At 35.4% G+C, this 19,668-nt stretch overlaps 1 protein-coding gene across 30 annotated transcripts in view; it reads right to left on the reverse strand.

The window, feature by feature from the left end:
- The window catches only part of ABI3BP (ABI family member 3 binding protein), a 168,547-nt gene that overhangs the window by 93,840 nt on the left and 55,039 nt on the right, over positions 1-19,668 (reverse strand). For 29 of the 30 annotated variants that reach the window (XM_049824779.1, XM_049824771.1, XM_049824791.1 and 26 more), the window contains exons 7-12: positions 15,761-15,812; positions 14,614-14,676; positions 13,450-13,545; positions 10,594-10,671; positions 4,985-5,065; positions 3,572-3,646 (exon numbers count right to left, since the gene is read on the reverse strand). In XM_049824779.1, coding sequence (XP_049680736.1) covers positions 3,572-3,646; positions 4,985-5,065; positions 10,594-10,671; positions 13,450-13,545; positions 14,614-14,676; positions 15,761-15,812 — 445 coding nt within the window. The remainder of the gene's footprint in view (positions 1-3,571; positions 3,647-4,984; positions 5,066-10,593; positions 10,672-13,449; positions 13,546-14,613; positions 14,677-15,760; positions 15,813-19,668) is intronic. The other variant, XM_049824783.1, reaches the window with a different exon arrangement.

Below are 19,668 nucleotides of genomic sequence, written 5' to 3' on the forward strand. Positions count from 1 at the left end.
TTGCAAGTGGTACAAAATCCAATTTGAACTGTAACTAGCAAGTTTTTGTTTTGTTTGAAGGTCTCCTCTTTCTATTAATTTTTACCTGACTCAGACTTTGGCATACATTATCTAATCAGGCTGAATCCATGTTACTTAAGAGGTTTTTCTTCACAGCAAAGCAGCTACAATCCAAACACAATACATGTGATCTTCACAGCACCTACAGGTCTGTATAAACTGGGTACTACTAGGTTATGTATAACTATTTTAAAAGGAGGTGTAATGGGAAAAGATAAAAAAAAGAGTAGTACAATGAAGTCAGTGAAATAATCATGAAAGTAAACAGCATCTTTTACCTGTTATGCTGTAATGAAGACTATTACAAAGACCTTATGGTTATTTCACTTTGAAGTATGGATAACCTGAAGTGTGCTTTAATGAAAACAGGGAATCAAGGCAGAATTGGGCAGTCTTACCTAAAAGCCATCGTGAACAAGTTTCCACCATGTGTAGGGTTTGCACTACTGTCCTGCTTCTAAGAAACAGATCCTATTCAACTGTGTGTATAGGCCAGTAAGTACCATTCTTTCCAGTAAACTTATCCGCACCAGTCACTTATGCCCGTTTAGGTTAATATATTTGAAAGAGAAAACTTCCATCTGTATTTTTAATTGGTCTTTATCAAGATGAGGTTTTCTGAAAAGCAGTTATACCAGAATTTTAAAAATAAACTTCTCTGAATGCTTGAGACCGAGAAAAACATTCAAACAACTAGGTGCAGTGTTCATTTCTAATGCAGGCGATATGAATATAAGCCAAAAAGTGAACAGACTTTCATATACTGGATCTGCTTTCCCCATTTACTTTCAATCCAGCTTATCACATTAACAAATACGATCCCAGGTTACTATCCTGATATAGCTGGACTCAGCAACCAGATGATTGTTGTAGGTCCCTTCCAACTGGAACTTTCTATTCTATTCTACATTTATAGAGAAGAAAATAATACCAACAAAAGCTGTATGATTCACAGCTTTTGGCAAAAGCTTCCATTGATCCCTTTACATCCAGTATGAACTATGACAGATCTCCCAAAGGCATCAGAACATTGAAAGCATGTTAACAAAGCTATCTTTTCAGAAAGGTTTGAATTCAAAATATAACGACCACACAGGAAGTTTGTAAAACAAAGGAGATGTCTCCCTCTGGTACAATCACGATAGAAAAATAAAGAAAAAAAGTATTCAGGGGAACTAGGGCAGAATACAGGTCACACACACTTAAACTTCAGAAATAAAATTTTGCTTTCTTTGCTGATTTTATGACAGCAGGTGATCAAAGCATGCAGAGGCACAGTGCAGCGAAATCTCCTCTGTATGACCCCCCCCCTCGCTCTCACATAATAACTTTGACTTCAGCATTGACTTCATGGGGAGCACAGATGCTCCAGCTGACCCAGCGGCTAGGCCCAGCCTCACATAACTAAATCCCACTTTTGCTAAGTGGAACTATTTGGCAGGAATGGAAGACACGAAACAAAACCAGAATAAATACTTGAATGAAACATGTATTTTGCCTCAACTGTTGTTATTATTTTACCTTTTCCACCAAGAAAAACATAGGATTAGGTTATTATTCCCCAGCAGAAAGCAAAAATACTTCCCATCCCTAATAATTTTCAGGTTTTCAGCTATATTTATAGCAAATAATTTCTTAAATCATCGAATGTGTCTCTCCAATGCTGCCTCTAACTGGATTTAACCAATTTTCTTTCACTACAGTGAAAACAAATACGTATCCCCATCCCCTCAAACATATCTGGAAAAGAGTTGTCAAAAATTGTAGCAAATTAAGAACAAATTGTGAAGATCATTTTCATGTTCTTGAGAATTTGTTTCAAATACACATTTCAAGAAGAGCTACTCCTGGAAATTACTGTAAAATTTGGCAGACTGCATTAAGTAAAAGTATGCTGTCTAAATAAACCAGCACTATTACTTGATAACTTCTTGACTAATGTTAATGAAATATAAATCCATACTGATTCAAGGTCACTCCAGTTAACTAGTGTAATAGCTGTTTATATAGATAGCAGCAACAAGCAGTTGTTTTGGCAGAATGAGATATTTATGACTAGCACAACGACACAGTGTAGAGAAATACAAGCCTGTTATGAAAGCAGAGGTCTTGAGAAGGGGAGACACAGGATATGACATAGAGAAGTACAGGCATGGGATGATAAAGAGATTGGGACCGGGCTTGGCACTGGAAACCCTGTGCCTTAAACAGCTCAGTGAAGGTCAGTTATAAAAACTGCACACCTGGAGCTGGACAAAATTTAGGTGTAACAAGAAGAACACAAAAATAGTATCTAACATACACAAATAGCACTGTGTATGGTAAATTCAGATGTACGGTGTCTCTCAGCAGAAGAAAGAAAGAAAGAAGAAAGGAGGAAGAGATCATCAACATGAACATCATATTCCTCCCAGCACAGGACTCCAGATGCTCCTAGCTTGCTGAAACGTCCCCACTCATCACCAACACAAGCATGAAATCACCAAGCTTAGGACCCAGAGGTATAGTGGAAGGGTGAGCAAAACACCAGGAAAAAGGGTAGAAATGAAGAAGTTTGTGTGTTACTATGTTAATTATGTTACTGCTATTATTGACGCTTTTTCTGTATGTAAGTACTCTACCTGCATTAATATTCTTTGTTTTACTGTAAGAGTTAAATCTAGAAATGATGATTCTTGAATTAGATAGACCATTAAGAATTCCATTACAATAGCAATAAATTCTTGGCTTTATATACATATACATGTATATGCATATACATATATGTAAATATATATGTCTATACATACATGTAAATGTGTGTATAGATACGTAAAATATAAATTTTTAAAAAGAAGAAAAGGTGTGTTTCCTCTTTGCCCATAAGAAGATTTTGACCATAACATTTTGACCCTAAGACAGGTAAAACTTTTTCAAAAATGTGAGCATACTTTCTCAAATACCAGGGCTTTCCAAAGTGTCTTGAAGTTCATCACCAAACAACTAATGAATCCAGAAATAAGCAAACACTTATGAATATTTAAACCACAACAACATCTACAAATTATGGTACTACTTTAATCAAATATATTTGGCAAACTACAAGTAAACCCACAGAACTGATGTTGACTGTAACAGTACTCCAACTGTGAAATACAGTCAGTCTCAGAAGCTTATGGAGTACTTCCAAGAAAACTACAAAACTAGAGTACAGATTTTAGCTAAGTATAAATTGCCATCATCATTCTATAGATAAATGTTAGCCCATATATCCTCACAAGTTTTCGTTCGTTTGTTTTAAAATGAAGCATTAATCTGGAGCATCCTGTCATGACAATAAAGCAAAACCAGACTTAGAATGAAAGAAGAAATCTGCAAATTTCATGAAGAAAAAGCTAATGGCCACCATATTTTACCTACAGAATAGTATTATTGCAGCCAAAGCATTAAAACCTACCAGCCAAAAGAAAGAACAAAAGATTTAGATAACTTTCCAATGAAGTTTACTCAAATTTACAAAGAAAGTAATTACCAAGTTCTGTCAATGGACTTTTTGGAGCATCAGAGATTCTGGATCCAGAAGGAATTGGCTGTATTTCATTAGAAGCTATGATAAAAAAAATAATCAAGGCTTTACTTGATTAAGAATATTACAAGACACAGTATGGATCTGTATTTTGGCTTATAAACCACTTACTCCTGAAACCAATGATATTTAATAAAAAAGAAGACGAGTTCCAACCTAGGAAAAAACCACATAACTTTGTCACTTAAAAAGGTGTGGAATAAAAATGAATCCACCTTTTCCCTAGTCATAATATAAAGATCCATCAGTCACAGGAATTTGATAATGAACATCCATCAGTAACTATGACCACCTAGTTTGAAATTAAGCAGTAAACCATCCTGATGAAATTTCCTATTTTAATCTTTAAAAGCATGGCAAAAAACAAGCAACGTTGATTATGCTTAAAAAAAAAACCTGATTAAAAGTTAGAATGAAAATTAGATGCTTTAGTTTCAGTAAATTCTGGAAATCTGCTTGCAACTGTAAATGAAAAACGACAAAAGAGAAAGTATGACATTAACATGAATCAATAGGATTATGTAAAAATATGATTATTGAGAAGCATTAGCAGCCCTCTTCACGGGAAGATCTGTATTTCAGTCCTGCAAATGCTGATATCTTTATCATACCTCATTCTGTATCTATGCCATCTGTGCTTTAGAAAAATCTAATCAAAGTTTTTAAAAAAACCAACCAAAACCCAAAACCTCAACTTTAGATTTGTGTTCATAATTTTGCATGGCTTGGGTATTAAAATACAGGCAACAAAATCAACATTGAAGAATTTAGAATTCTGAATGCAAGAAGTAAGTAGATGCTTCTCCAGATCACAAAACTAACAGTACTACTACTTAGATCAGAAATCTCTCAGTCTGAGACATCTCTATGAAAATCAGTAGAGCTCTTTTTTCCTCCAGGACAAATACAATTATATCATGTCACATGCATTATAAAATTTTCCTTTTGCATCACAATTGATGCTCCCTAAATGAACCTGTAATCAGAAGAAAATCCAGGAGGTAATTATTTCAATTCTGTCACTGAGGTTAATTTTACTGATGGAACTTCTATGTGATGTCAATCATGCAGATCACATAGACAGAAAGCATTACTTTGAAAAATAACATTAAATCACCCAGTCAAATCTGCTAGCAATAATCATATGTATAACAGCCACAGTTCAAACAGAGCTAGATGTATCCTGCTTTACATTTCATGTGTGAGCGACTGGAAACACAAAGGGAACCAGAAATTTTTAATTGGGACCTCCTTTGGAGTCAATACAAAGGGGATGCAGCAAGTAGTAGAAACATTCTGCTGGAGATGAAAAAAGCATTTAATTGTACAAAGAAGGTAAAAAGCAGCAAAATTAGTTACCCAGTATGTTTTGAGTTTGCACCAATTCAGGTTTAGGCGTTGATTTAAATTCCTCAGGTCCATGTTTTTTCTCAGACTGAGCTAGAAGAAAGAAGCTTTATTTAATTTTAAATCCCTGTGAGCTTTTCTTTATCTACTGCCCAAAGCCCGCTGCTTTTCTTATCATCATTTTATGCCACCTAATTAGAGTAATTTCTGCAGCAGCTCGACTCCATCATGATTAATATTTTTTGTTTTCAGATGTGAAGTCTATAAGATGTTTTGGATTTATTTTGTTGCAGTTTTACGTAAGCAAAGGAAAATGTAAGTAACAAAGAGCAAAGCTAAGATCAGAATCTCACGCTGTACCTGTGTTACAGCCTCCCAAATTCATTATGATATACATTATAAACAAGATCCATTACATCACAAAGTGTATTTACAAATATTTTCCCTGCTATTCTGGATTTTTTTTTAATCCTTCTAATATAAAAATTATCCAGAAAAGAAGAAAGATTCACCTATAATACCTCAGCTCTTTCATTTTTCTAGGCTTTTGACTTTTATTCATCCTTCTAATTCTACATCTTCAGAATAAAGCACAGGCAGTTTATTAAACAGCCATTAAATGTACCTAAACTGAATTGCTGGCTTTATTTTAATAAACTAGTGCATAATTATACTCTTCCATCTGCTTCACGTAACATTTAAATCCTATGGTATGTAAGTCAAGATCACTTCTTTCCTCTCCATCTTGCTGGACATCCCATAGTGTTTAATCAATCATACAGTACACAAAACTGGTAATCGCAGATTATAAAATGACAAAGCTTATGGCTATGGAACACAGGATGGTAAGGTCTCAGCCTTGAATGTGATAAGAGCATGAATTCCTTCCACAGAGCAAAGTGCACAGTATTTACACAGTTGGTATTGAGAGGAGATCGTTAATATTGGTGATCAGCATCAATACAGCATTTAGTATTCATTCAGTTTAATAAAATAACACTTTCTTTTTGAGATACAATAGACAAGAGTAACTTTTGTTTTTCCAGCATTCTCTCCATGCTTTTTCCACAATCTACTAAGCATGCTTCAAGCAAGAACTGATGATATAGCTTTAGAAGCTTCTTATTTAATTGTCAGAAGAGAACAGGCTGTTTTCCAGATTCTAAATAGTTACATAGATGCTACTTCACTTACAACTATTATACTATTTTCTGTTTCAGATTATGGTGCTTTTCAGTGCCACAAAAGTTGGAGTCTCCATAGACGCTGCCTTAATTAGGACCCAGTTCAGCTTCTACTAAGTCAGTTACAGTGCTGTTACTGTCATTGTAGAAGGAAATCCTCCTTCCACTAGAGAAGTTAAAGCAATTTATCTCTATGAGGATTGTGGGAGAAAATTCACCCATAGAGACACAGACACAAAAACTAACAAACCCATACCTCAGAAGTACTTCAAAAGCTAACATTTCTCATTGGTGAAATGTAATCATGAAAAAAAAAAAACCCAAAACAACCCAAACAAAAAAACACCAAAAGCAAATACAGAAATTTAGAACTCATTATGCTTTAGGGGTTTTTAGAGGTCAGATGGTTTACACCCATACAAAGCCATTTGTCTTCGTCAGTCGCTTGTCAGCTGTTAGCTAAACAAGCTGAACAAGAAAAAGCATGCCTAGAATTTGGACAAAAGAAACCAAGCTCTCCTCTGTTTTGCACAGAACGTTGTAGGGATGACGTGAAACAACAGCAGGCATTTTTGTAAAAAAAGATACAGGAAGCCGAAAGTTTAGGCTTTGAAAGCTAAATTAGAGAAAAAGAAACACCTCTGACTTCTCCAGGGCACCAGGTAAACTAGGATTAATGTGGTGGTTCAATGGTAGCTGCAAAGTAAATGGTTAAAACGACCAAGCAAGGTAAGTTACTATGACGGCATGGAATACAGCAAGAATGCATTCAGGCAACTTTTCTTAAACTATTTTTCCTCTAACTTGTCTTGACCCTCTCATTAATGTTCCTCTTCCCCCACAACTGGAATTAAGACATTCTGATGGAAGCAATAATCTCACTTCTTCTCACATCCCACACAAGCACAAGGAAAGCCTTCAGGGGCCAGAAGGAACACAGGAGGAACAGAACTTGGGAAATGTGGCAACAAAGGAGTTATTCCTACTAAACATTAACCCTAGTTTGGATTCACAGGTGGTACTTTTCTTTCAAGCCAATTCTCTATATCACAAATCTGCTTTGATAAATTTCTGGTACAATCCCTTACATGAAGAAATAACTTGCTCTTTTTTCTTTAAACTAGTTCTTCCACGTCCTAGACAAATGCGCTGATATTCCTAACTTGGTGAGCTCCAATTTCCCTGTGAAGTTAAAAATAAAAAGGCTCACGCTTGATTCAACTGTGAGAAAAAAATGTAGTGGTAGTTTGAGGTACATTAGACAGCATTTTAAAGATTGGGGGGAAAAAAAGCATTATGAACTTGTGCTGTTGTGTTAAGAATAAATTAGTCCTAAGTGGAAAGTATTGTAACAAGCCTGGCAAAAACAAAGCATGAATGACCTTACTAACCAGCCTTTCCATGGAAGTGCATGCCAAGGGAGGGGAGGCCTGAAATTAAAAAAATGATTGGATGCCTGGCTGACAAATACACCAAAAAAAGGCACGCCACATCACAAAACACACCCTTTGACAAAGACCCAGTGGAATACAAGAGTGGCCCAGCTCATGGAGCCCCTCAGATAGTCTGCTTCCTGACATACGTCAAGCTCCTTTCTTCCCTTCTTGCGTGATTGATGACACAATGGCTGCTGCAGTACACAGCTCCTTTTAAATTAGCGTTCTGTTGCCACTTCTGGCACCAGTCCTTAAACCTTTAACAGCAAATAATTATTATGCCTTACTCAAAGAATCCAGTATGATTTTCAAATAGGGAGGTCTGAATGAAATATAACAAAGTAGATCCTATTGCTAAACTCAATTAATTGTGCCTGTATATTACCCTGTCTCTCAAATGCAACCCTTGCAAAAGCCTGGTACTCAGATCTTTTGCTTAAGTTACTTGTGAAAGTCTGGCTCAAATGTGTAAATATTCAAGTTATTTTTGCATATGCAATGGCTAGACAGAAATTACACTCAAAGAACTTATTTTTTCTTTTACAGGATTAACGTTCATTTCCCTGTTTCCTGCAACTTTTTTTTTCCTCTTTAACTGAAACCATAACGAATACATTCTTTAATGTAAATAGTGTAACATACTCATACTTTTACGTCAGACACTGGTGCTGTGAACAACAAAGAATGACTGAATGGAATGGTCACCACAGAAAAAGAGACATGGAAGCAAAACCACAGAGGAAGCATGAAGTGGAAAATGAAAATTATTCTAAATATTTCAGTAACACACTATCCAACTTCATAAACATGTAATTCTGTGCTATGTCTAGATATGATGATGTTTATGGTCAGAATTACTGTATGCCAAGCACAGAAATGTAATTACAGAACACAAAGGAAAGGAAATGGAATGAACTGGTTTTCTCCTCCCCAGGTGATGTATCAATTCTGGTGCCAGATTTCACACTGTTTACCTGATTAGCTGGTAAATTCCAGGACAAGGAATGATGTATTTTGATTAGATGAATGCAATCCTTAGGACTAGGGATTTTGAGGGAGAGCCAATTACATACATTTATGCATTCAGTTCTCATTTTCACAAAATGGCAAAGTTCTATAAAATATATTTGTAGATTGCTTGTTCTGCAGTTACTTAGACAAGGTAAATTATATAGTAAAATAACTGCAGAATTTAAGCCCACAAGATACCTCAAACTGTAAAACAAAAAAAGAAATTAAAAAAAAAAATCTTTACAGTTTTTTAACAAGTATACGCAAATTTCCAATTAGAACCAAGCTGTTTATTACACATATGCTAAACTTGTAAAGTTCAAAGCCCCTGTTGATAATAAATTCCTGTGGAGGAGCATCTTTGTTTTCCTCTTAATGCTTAGGATGAACAGAAAAGAGCTATCCATATGAAGATTTTGCAGAAAGGAACCGATGCTTAAAACTAGAATTTGGCAAATACACTTATCTATTGAGTAGCAAATAAAATTCTGCAAACATTTTCAGAGAAAAAAATTGATGGATTGTTTAATCTAAAATATAATTGTCAATCATTACGTGACTTTGCTACAATACTTGATCCTACAACTCTTTTGTTCTCTACAAAACTCGATGGGAGGGGTTGGTTGGTTTGTTTGAATTAAAGACTGAGTTGGCCTGATGATGTAAAGTGTGGTATCTTTGATATACTTAATGAATAAAGTAAATGCAGTCATATTTAATGGCAATATCTGTGTGAATCATGTGATGTCAAAGGAATAAAATGCTACACCATTTCAGCAAGCCAGGAAATACTTCATAGATGGAATAGAGTAATGCCAACAAGATCACATAATATGACTAAACTAAACCAAAGCAAACCTCCACTGTATTGTTTCCTCAAATTATTTTTTCATTTTAAAGTCTTGCCACCATTTAAACTCCTTTCTCCCTTTCAGCAAAGAAGCTGGCAGAAGCCAACTATTGTCTCTAATGACAGCAGAATCAAGACTTCAGTCTCAGTTATAGGATAAAAGCCAGACTACAGAAAATGTAGGTGTGTGCCTACTTAAACAATCCCAAAATGTGGGTCGATAAAGTGGGTGGAAAGTCACTCTTCATAATTTGACACTGAACAATTTAGTTCTTTCCAATCTTTTTGCCCTCAGATTGCAAATGTTAAAATACAGGGCTACACTTGTCATACAACTTAATAAAGTAGTCTGCCTATGTTACACTAACTTGTTTCCTAAGCAAATGCAGGCAGTAAATCTTGTGAGTTAAAATTTTACTTCATGTTTTTGAGCAGTTTAAGAAATCAGCAGCTGAGTAGCCCTTTTAAATAAGTGATATTTTTTCAGCCACAAGTACATGATAAAAAAACTTCAGTCTTCCAAATATACAAGTTAACATACATTTCACAGACATACAACCTTGAATATGAGTCTAGGATCAAATTCTATATTCCTTTCCCATGTATGTGAACAGCTCCCATTTACTTTAATAGGACCAGTAAGTCCACAGGGAGTGTGGTCAAAATTAATGTGTTCAAAACTGAACTTAAATGGAACATCATGCTGTCATCCTCTACACCTCTGAAATACAGCTTGCTACTGTGACTGTTTCATCTTAATCTTGTGCATGCATTTTGGGCAATCATGCCTTTATCTCTACTTTCCTTCATACATTTCCTGAAAGTCAGAAGTTTAAGGTGCATCACAAGAAAACTCGTTTTGCCATTTTTCACAATTTCAAGGTATCTAGCACCCCACAAAAATATGGTTCTAAGTGTTTTTATAAACGTAAAAATTGTAGCATCAAAGCTTTCCTCCAAAATTAGATTCAGATTTTTATCCACATCTACCATGCATGGCTACTAATTCAGCTACATTATCCCTGTTTTCCAACCACTGCCTTTAACTGAAGATTAAGCAACTCAAAGATGTATTTAATTTTAGCTTATCTATTTGGCAAAGGTATTCCACAGAGCTTCTAAAAATAGAATTTTCATTACCTGGGAGCGACTGCGGGGAGATTTCTTGAACTTCTGGTGTTTTGGATTCAGCGGGCCATACTCGAGTTTCATTCTTAGCTAAAGGGACAAAGACATTAGAGAGTAATTGCAAAGCTGTATCTGCTGTGTTCTACCACAGATTTATTTCTGTTCCACTTCATTTTGCCAAAGTAAACCAACATGGATAAATGTGGAAAGCTGAATACCTTTAGGAATCAATGAACTTTCACTGCACAATCAGTACAAGTATCTATCTAGCTATGTTAAACACATGCATTTTTGTTATTGTTTTGTTCATGAAAAGATTCCTTAAAAATAAATTTACAGCAAGCAATTTAATGCCTTAAGAATCATTTTGTTCACAGTGCAAAATAGTTTTCAGCGTTTTTCATTTCGTCTAGCATTTGAGCATTAACAGCAAAAATGCTTTTCAAAATTCAAGCATGTAATATAGTTCTAAGCGTTATACAAGAATAGTCTAATCACTTTTCAATTAAAACGGAATTGTCACACTAGTTGTGTCCTTACTTTCCTTTACATTACTTCTAGCAATTACAGTGGTATGACAATAGCCTTCTATTCCAACAGATATAAAGATAATCCAGCAGTGGATATAGGGAAAAATTAATTAATTTTGACTTGAATAATACACCTGTTGTATTTTATTCCACTGAGGACTAAGGCACTATATTTTGTGGGTTTTTTTCTGGACTACTACTCTTTTTAAAAAAACAAACTAGTAAGTTACTGACTAAGTAAACAGAAGAAAATACTTTGAGAATTCAATAAATATGGTATTCTGTGATGGAATATTTTGACCTTTCTAAATAAGACAGAATTAGAATAGTTGCAGTATGCCAGCAAATCATAATTAGTCATAACTACACACACAGCATAAGCCTTACTGCATTTTATTGTAAGACATACGTCATTCTCAGGCATCAGTGAAGGCTATCTGTATAGATTTCAACAGTATGTCTTTTTTATCAATTTTTTTTATACTTTTAAATTGTTTCTCAGGATATTTTGCTTTCCAAGCAATGACTCTTCCCTGTTTCACACTCCTTTGAAATTTAGTAGTCCCTTGTGTGTACACCCATTACTTCATGTTCCTACATAGTACACAGTACAGAACAAAACATCCCTTGCTTGCCCTGGTTATTTTCACAAAGTTGTTTGTGTAATCTACCATAAAGAGTGGCCCCAAAGTGGCATCACACCGGCTGTTTTTTATTTAATTTATTATTTTAATTATTTTCATTTAAATTTAGAAGTCCGAGTTCTACACTCAGCCAGCTGAGGAAGCTGGACATCTCTGGGACAGCTGCAGCTACCTTTGTCTTTTTCCCCATCTTTTGGTCATAGTCACATTCTGCCATTTTTACTGCACACACCACTGAACCTTATGACCTATCTGAAACCACAACATTGCTCTCCTAAAGACAGATAAAATTCTACTGGTAGGAAATGAAAACAAATATAAAAGTTCTAGATACTTTAGTCCAAAACTAATATTGGAGGTCTTAAAATATGGTTTACTAAAAGTAAGGGGTATGAAAAACAGATTTGTCAATATATGGTTTACTGAGTTTTAATGGTACCTTTGTTACCTGCACATCATATACATGTTAAAACCAAACTAGTAATGATAAACGTCTTGTTTTCCATGCTTGCTATTCAAAGAAAATATTAGTAATTAAGTTAACAATGTGATTAATTTTATCATCATGATTGAAACCAAGTCATGGTCTGTAATGTAAATACTGCAATTAAGGTTTTCTGCTTAGCTTAAGTTTTCAGTAGCCACAGATGATGCTAACATTTGTCTGTCAAATGCTGGTAAATACTTCAAGATACTAATTTTTAAGGAATTCAGCCTCAGTCCAAACATTTTCTTACTCAAACACATTAAAATATTATTCTACTGTGTAGCTCTACCCTTACACATGCACAATATCTTAACAGGAAAAAACACTGCTATTTTCTCCCTGCAAAGCAAGCCAGTTTGAGAATGTGCTGTGGCCGGCAAGGGAGCAACAAAGTAAATTAAACAAAGCAGACATAAGAAAGGAAAAAAAATTGACCCAGTTGTTCAGAAATTCAAATTAAGTATTGAGACTAGCCAAGTCAAAAGTCATCAGGTCCAGAACTCTACTCAAGGGATCTGTGAAATGCACTGGGGACATTAAGGTTTTTAAAGATAGCTGCACCTCCCACAATGATGTTATTTAGAGATGATATGCTGGTTTACACATCTTAAACAAAAGCCTCAATTAATCTTTTTCCTGCAGGTTTCAGGCATATTCACAAGATACACATGAAACCTGCACTGAAATGTTCTAATTTCTGGCTACCATTTTTTCATGGATTTAATTACAGATAATAATCTCTTAATGAAACAATTTCTCACATATACTCAAGCCAGAACTCATATAATTAAAATTCACTGAAAATCTGGTCTCTCAAATGGACACACAAACTTCCATTTTTAAAGACATATATTGAAAGACATAACCTATGAAAAAAATTAGTTACATTGTAAAACAAAACAAAATCCTGAAAGTCCATAAATGTGACTAGTTTCCTTCATTTCCTCTAGGAATCAAAGCTACTGCATATTCTTTTAAATGGTGGCAATGTCCCTTAAAAACCTATTCAGATGTTTTTAAATAAGTAAATTTCTATGAATCCTTATAAGCCCAAGCTAATCATTAATCAGACAAATAGAAAAAAAGAAGATAAAAGAGGGGGGAAAAAAAAAAAAAAGGGCTTTTTTGCTTGCATACATGACCTCACATTGCTACACTTCTGATAGTGCTCACGAACAAAATACAAGCTTAGTTAATTTCTGCTTACCCAGTTTTTTCCTGGATGCTTGAGGTATGTCATCTATTGTCAGGACAGGAGGAAGTTTCTGCTGAGTTTCATTGAGACCTGGAACAATAAGGTGCACTACACAGAAAGATGTGTGCCATTAATTCCACAAGAGATGAAAAATACACAGTCTTCCCTCTGAGATATGTGAGCAACTACTACTGAACCATTGGGAGTTTAGTCTGAGTATCTGGGAAATGAGTTAGTTCTATTCAGTAATTACTACTCCCATTCGGTGCTATTTCCCCTTTACACCACTCACTGTATTACCACCATTTCACTATTAATCAGGATTGAAAACAATTCAATTCCATACTGGAGCATACAACCCTGGACTACTGCAGTATCACAGATGCTGGGACATTCTGTCTGGTGGGCCAAGAAGACTCAACACCAAACGTGGATAGTGAGTATCTGTTTGAGTCACATCAATACATTAAAATTCACACAAAGCAAACTTAAACCAAAGTTATGTAGTTACATAAAGTATTTCCATATATATATATAAAGGACTAAATACCTGCCTGAATCCAGGAATAAATTAGTCCCAAGGTGCATGATGCAGTGAGCCTCTCCTGTCTATTTCAGGCAGACCAGTAGTTCACTACACTAAGCACTACATAATAGACTTTTCCCTACTTTTATGTTCTAAGCCAATATTGTATATTCTTATAGGTTTGAACTGAAACCATGAAAATGAATGGCTTGACAGAAACAGTTATGCTCCAAGATCTAACATCAAGCTCTAACTGCAAAGAAGGTTATAATATCTATCACTATACAGGCTTGTATCTGTAGATGGTATGTTATCATAATACCTTAAAAAACACAAAACGAACAACTCCTTATCTCAGTAAGATCTTTGACACACAACTTTACTTGAAGTATGAAAGAACTTCTTGGCGTAAACAGTGACATTATCTTCTTTAAAATACTATGACAATAAAATGATTCTATTTCCCTTAGGCTACATCATCCTTGAATCTTCTGTACCACCATAAAATTTAACAAACACTGAACCAGCTGCAAAACACTCTTTGATATGCAAAGAAAGAACTATCAAGATCAAGCAAATTAAAAGCATTTACATGGCTCTGACTTTCAGCCAAAGATGAGAAAAAAATAATAAAAATATCTTGTAGTCACCTAATATTGCTCCTGGCAGAGAAGAACTATCCAAAGTTTTTGACTGTGTCCGATTTTGAATAACTGTGGAGACAACACAGGGATATTGGAAAATAATTTTTAAAAACTCAAAACAAGAAACAAAACCACACCCGAGACAAGCCTTAGCATTCTGAAAACCTTCCCTTAACTTAATAATTGGAGATGAGGACACCATCCTAATCTTTTCTGTATTTACGTTCAGTTTAAGAGACTGCAAACTGTGTTTCCTCTGTATCATCTCTTAACTGTGAATCTCTTTCCCCTAGCATATCAGTTTTATATCCTTAGTGAAAAATGACATTCTATGCTTATGCTAATATAGGACCAGCTCCAGGCTATCTCATTACCCTGCCATTCACAAGTCTTCAAAAAAAGATGCAGGTGAAGTAAATGCCAGTACAGTCATATTTTAATGGTAATTACTGTATTTTGCTTTCACACCATGCTCTAGTGTTTTCCTGTCCCTGAACTGTGTACTACCTCCAAAGACAATTTGCTCGATTTTGTTATTTAAGGTTATTCCCAATACAGTTTCTGTTAGCAAGTTTTAATCTGCAGCTCATTTTCTATCCGCTATCTTTAAGTAGTTGATTTTCGAAGGTTACACTACTATACTACCTCTCACTACTAGAGAAAAACAGGCATTTCTAAAGGGCAGTATGTTTAAGCGTAGTGTAGGTATCTCTCTCCACTGACCAGGGAAAGGAGAAGAAGGGATTCAAAGTCAATGACTTAGCTGAAGATACCCACAAAAAGTTTGGCAGCATCAATCTTATTCATACTGCTTTCATGCCTCACTATCAAGTCATGCACAACTGGGAGATCAACATACCTGGACAATCCAGTTGAAAAAGAATGGATACTAGCAGAAATTAGAACTGATTGGTATCCATGCAATGACTCAACTAAGTAATTGTTTATAATGCAATGTAATAGCTCATTTTATTAACACAAATAGGTAACAGCTTGACAGTATTTGTAATTAAAGGATATGATAGTTTATAAGGTTCCACCTATTCTAAAAGGAAACTTTCATGACATTCACATCTGAATCAGAATATTTTTTTATCATTTTAAGTTACTCTTGCAGAGCGTAAGAATAATTTTTAAAAATATACAAATTTACCTTGTTTGATTATTGTGACAGGGACCAACTTCTTATTATCACGCAGTGTAAGCTGAGAGGAGGAAAAAAAAAAAAGAAAAAAAAAAAGAAAGAAAAAAACCTTGGGATAACTGCCATAATAGTAACTGAACTTTCTTAATAATAAAAATAGAGGGCTCTAATCCAATACCGTGCCTGCCCCAAGTTAACACTGGATATGGCTCTGGCCCTAGCCACTGAATGTTACACTATTGCTTCAATTCCCATGGGCTAGTATAGTAATACTGCATTTTGATCTCCTTTTTTCAGCTTGAGATGTTTTGCTTCACAAAAACACAGTACTGGACAGCTTAGGAATCCCCAATCCTTGTTTCTTTTAACAATATCCTCAGCACTCACTGGGGAGTAGTCCAGAAAGCTAAGAACAGCTGAGATTTAACTACAACAAAACATGTAAAACATGCAATTACAAATTTGGTCACAGGATATAATTACATTCTCAGGAATAGTATATTTAGAACACAAACTATTCCAGAAACACGTGTACATTTGTAAACTATCAGCACTCTTGGGTGTATAGTCTGCTTAAAGTAGATTAACAGAGTAGTTTAATTTGGTGAAATTGTTTCCAAAGTATAATTGGCCAGCCACCCATGTTCTTCTCACACTTTTATGCTAAATACTTGGACTTTTCTGGTGTTCACTTATCTTTGACCCAGATTACTTTTTGCCTAAGTGTGAATCTTTTCCAGCATTTTGATACCACAAAAATAAGGAACACATCAATGGACCCCATATTTATTAAAAGGAAGAAACCAGCTGATTCCAAAGATTATAAATCAGTATTCATTACCACACATGGGTACTAAGACCAACTTCTGAAAGCTTAATAATACACTCAGGCGACGAGAGGAGGTAGACTACAATGCCAGCAATATAAAAATGCTAACTACGTTAAAAGTGGATATTTTTTTCAGTTGTACCTGAGTTACAAGAAAGGAAAAACTTCAATCACCTCTCTGTGTTAAATCTACACCGCTAAAATCAGAATCAGTTAATGTTCATTTTGCACTTCATGACACCTGGTCTACTTCATGTGCAAGAACACTTGCATGAAAATTCAGCATTTGATGACAAAGGTTTAATTATTTACCTAAGAATAACTATTTTTGCTCTAGTCTAAATATTAACCCCCCCACCACCACCTTTAAAAGCAATAGTTGGGTACACATCAAAGACATAGCAAAGTCTAAGAAGCTGGAAGAAGGCAAATCTCAACAAGTAAGATGGACCTTTCCTCAGGGAAATGGATGGAGGCTGCTTATTCTATGAGAGCCACTACTTTCTGCTACCTAGTAACAGTTTTGCATTGGCATGAACATGGTTTGAAATTAAGTGGAGGTTTCAATCATTGTCATTAATGAAGCATACAAAATAATCTTCCTTTTTATTGCTTACTATTTTTCCTTTATTATTAACAAGGTTTACATTTCTATTTTGCCTTCTAGTGAAAAAATTGCATTGCAGATGATCAGCTCTTGAAGTAACCCTGCTATTCATGGGACTAACAAGTAGGATGAGATGCATTTATCAGAAAAAGGTGTTCATTTTATTGTATTTCTCATCAGGAGACCTACAATCAAATAAACAGCTCTTAAGTGGTAGTGAGCACTTGTGTAACTCTAATGCAGAACTTCTAATCATAATTATCAGTCCTTTTACTACCAAAAGCTTCTTAGATTGACAAGAGCAAGCTTGTTGAATAACAACAGATTACTGTAATGACAGCAATATGAAAATGCTAAATACATCAAAATACATTCAGAATTTAGTTTCTCACTCAAGAACAAATAATTGACATTAAATCTGTGTTCCACAGCTGCTGTAATTACACTGCTCACCTGCACAAATCTACAAGTGCTGCACTTGAAATCTACCACCATATTGTCAATCATCTCTTCTCAGTCTCCCAAAAGTGACTACTGTAGATACTTTTATGTCTAGTAGTATTCACTACTTGGACAAACTATTTCAGAAACATCAGCACATGATCTGTAGCAATGGCACTGATCACTGTATTTTCCAGACAGAGAATATAAAGCACATAGGTATTAGGAACATTAGTTATTAAATGACTGTGGCATCCCCATGAATGAAGGAAGATGGCAAATAAGGTAGTTCTTAGTTTCACAGGAAAATTAGAGATTTACGTTATGGTATAAGTCAGGCATCTTAACTTCTGACCATATACCTATAGCATATTATATAAAGGACTGCAGTTCTCAGACATTCTGTCAAATGGCATATGGCAACATTACTTTTAAGTGACACTTGTTCTTTCTGCCTCTCTTATATTCCAATACTCTAAAAAGCCACAAATGACTGGCATACATGTAAGAGACTCCTTAAGGAAGCATTACGGTCAACCTGGATTGAGTAAGTTTTGGAAGAGCAGGTATGTTGTCTTCTAGAGTTTAACAAAGGATAGAAGCTAAGAGTCCTGCTTTTTGGCTGGAAAAATCAAGGATGATCCCACCTTTCAGACTGATACTATGAAAATACAGGAACCTAATCAGACAGAAGAGGAAATAAATTTCTACTGCATTCTCTCCACCCTACCACCACCCATTGTTTATGAAGGGAAAAAGAATGAGCATCTCTAGAGCTCTCCTTTTCTTCCCCTCTCTCATTAGTTGTAGCTCACAGCCCCAGGAGCTTAGTCAAACTTAAAGGATGAACCTGCCAAAAGAAACACAAGCTGATATGTGACCAATGTTGAAAGGGCAGAATGACTAGATGGATCGCTAATGTTGCTTTAATAAACAGCCTTTAAAAACGTCTCCTTACAGAGAAGGGTTAGGACCATGCTGATATGAGCCAGTTGTGTCTTTGGAGCAAAATAAGGCATAAACAAAGCTTGGCCTAAATAACACTCACTCTGTCTTTGCTCTGATGATGCGATTACACCACTGAAACATACCCCACCTAATACTGTGGAAACTTAAGTAATAACATAAACTCAAGAGCTGGCCACTGTCTGCTTCCCAGCCTTAGTTTTATGGCTTTTGCACCACTAGTGTGAGAATGATAAAAGAATTTTTAGAATAATCTACGGAATGTTTTCATGATATTTCTGTGCAGGGTGATAAAGCAGTACTTCTCTGGAGCTAAGCCCTGTGAAGCCGACCAAAAAGTCTAGATGTTGGCTCCAGACCTCCTTTCATGCTTAAGCCGTGCAAATATTTGGAAAACTGTTATAGCTCACTTTCTCAGGACTTCTCTGGCATACAAAATCCCTGCTTCCACAGAAGCAGCATAACAGAGTCAGGGTCCTGGCACACAGGGTTTGCTAAGAGCAATAAAGGAACTCAGCTTGCACTCCATATGCCAGAATTAATTACCTGGTCTTGGGCTGTCACACGTAGCTTTAAAAATGCTTATGGGACCAATGGGAAGAACAGTAAAGTTGATTTCATCAACAACACAATGAGATGACCACCCTCCTGAATATCTAATAAACTGGCTTCATATTACTCACAGATAAAACATTTTCTCTTGAATGCGAGACATGACTATGTTGCCAATAACCTAAGCATTATACTGCTCTAACTCTGTATGTAATGTTATCATTAAAGTATTACTGTCCTAAATGAATACCTAATTATTTCTGCAAGAAAATGTTTGTAATGGACTGTGGTTTGATTCCTGAAGGAATTCCAGGTCTGATAATTACAGACCGCTTACAATATGAAGAATCAACAATGAGGGACCATACATGACCATGTCCTACCATGAAAGCTCTTGGAAAATTAGAGACAGAAGAGAACTGTGAAGAACAGATTGTTCCCTTACAATAATCATCACTCATGAGTCAACCCTTTAAAACATCTGAAGTAACAAGGACTTCTACAACTTTTCTTGGGAAGTTA

The sequence above is a fragment of the Accipiter gentilis genome, chromosome 21, assembly GCF_929443795.1.
Source record: "Accipiter gentilis chromosome 21, bAccGen1.1, whole genome shotgun sequence".
Classification (NCBI taxonomy): Eukaryota; Metazoa; Chordata; class Aves; order Accipitriformes; family Accipitridae; genus Astur; species Astur gentilis.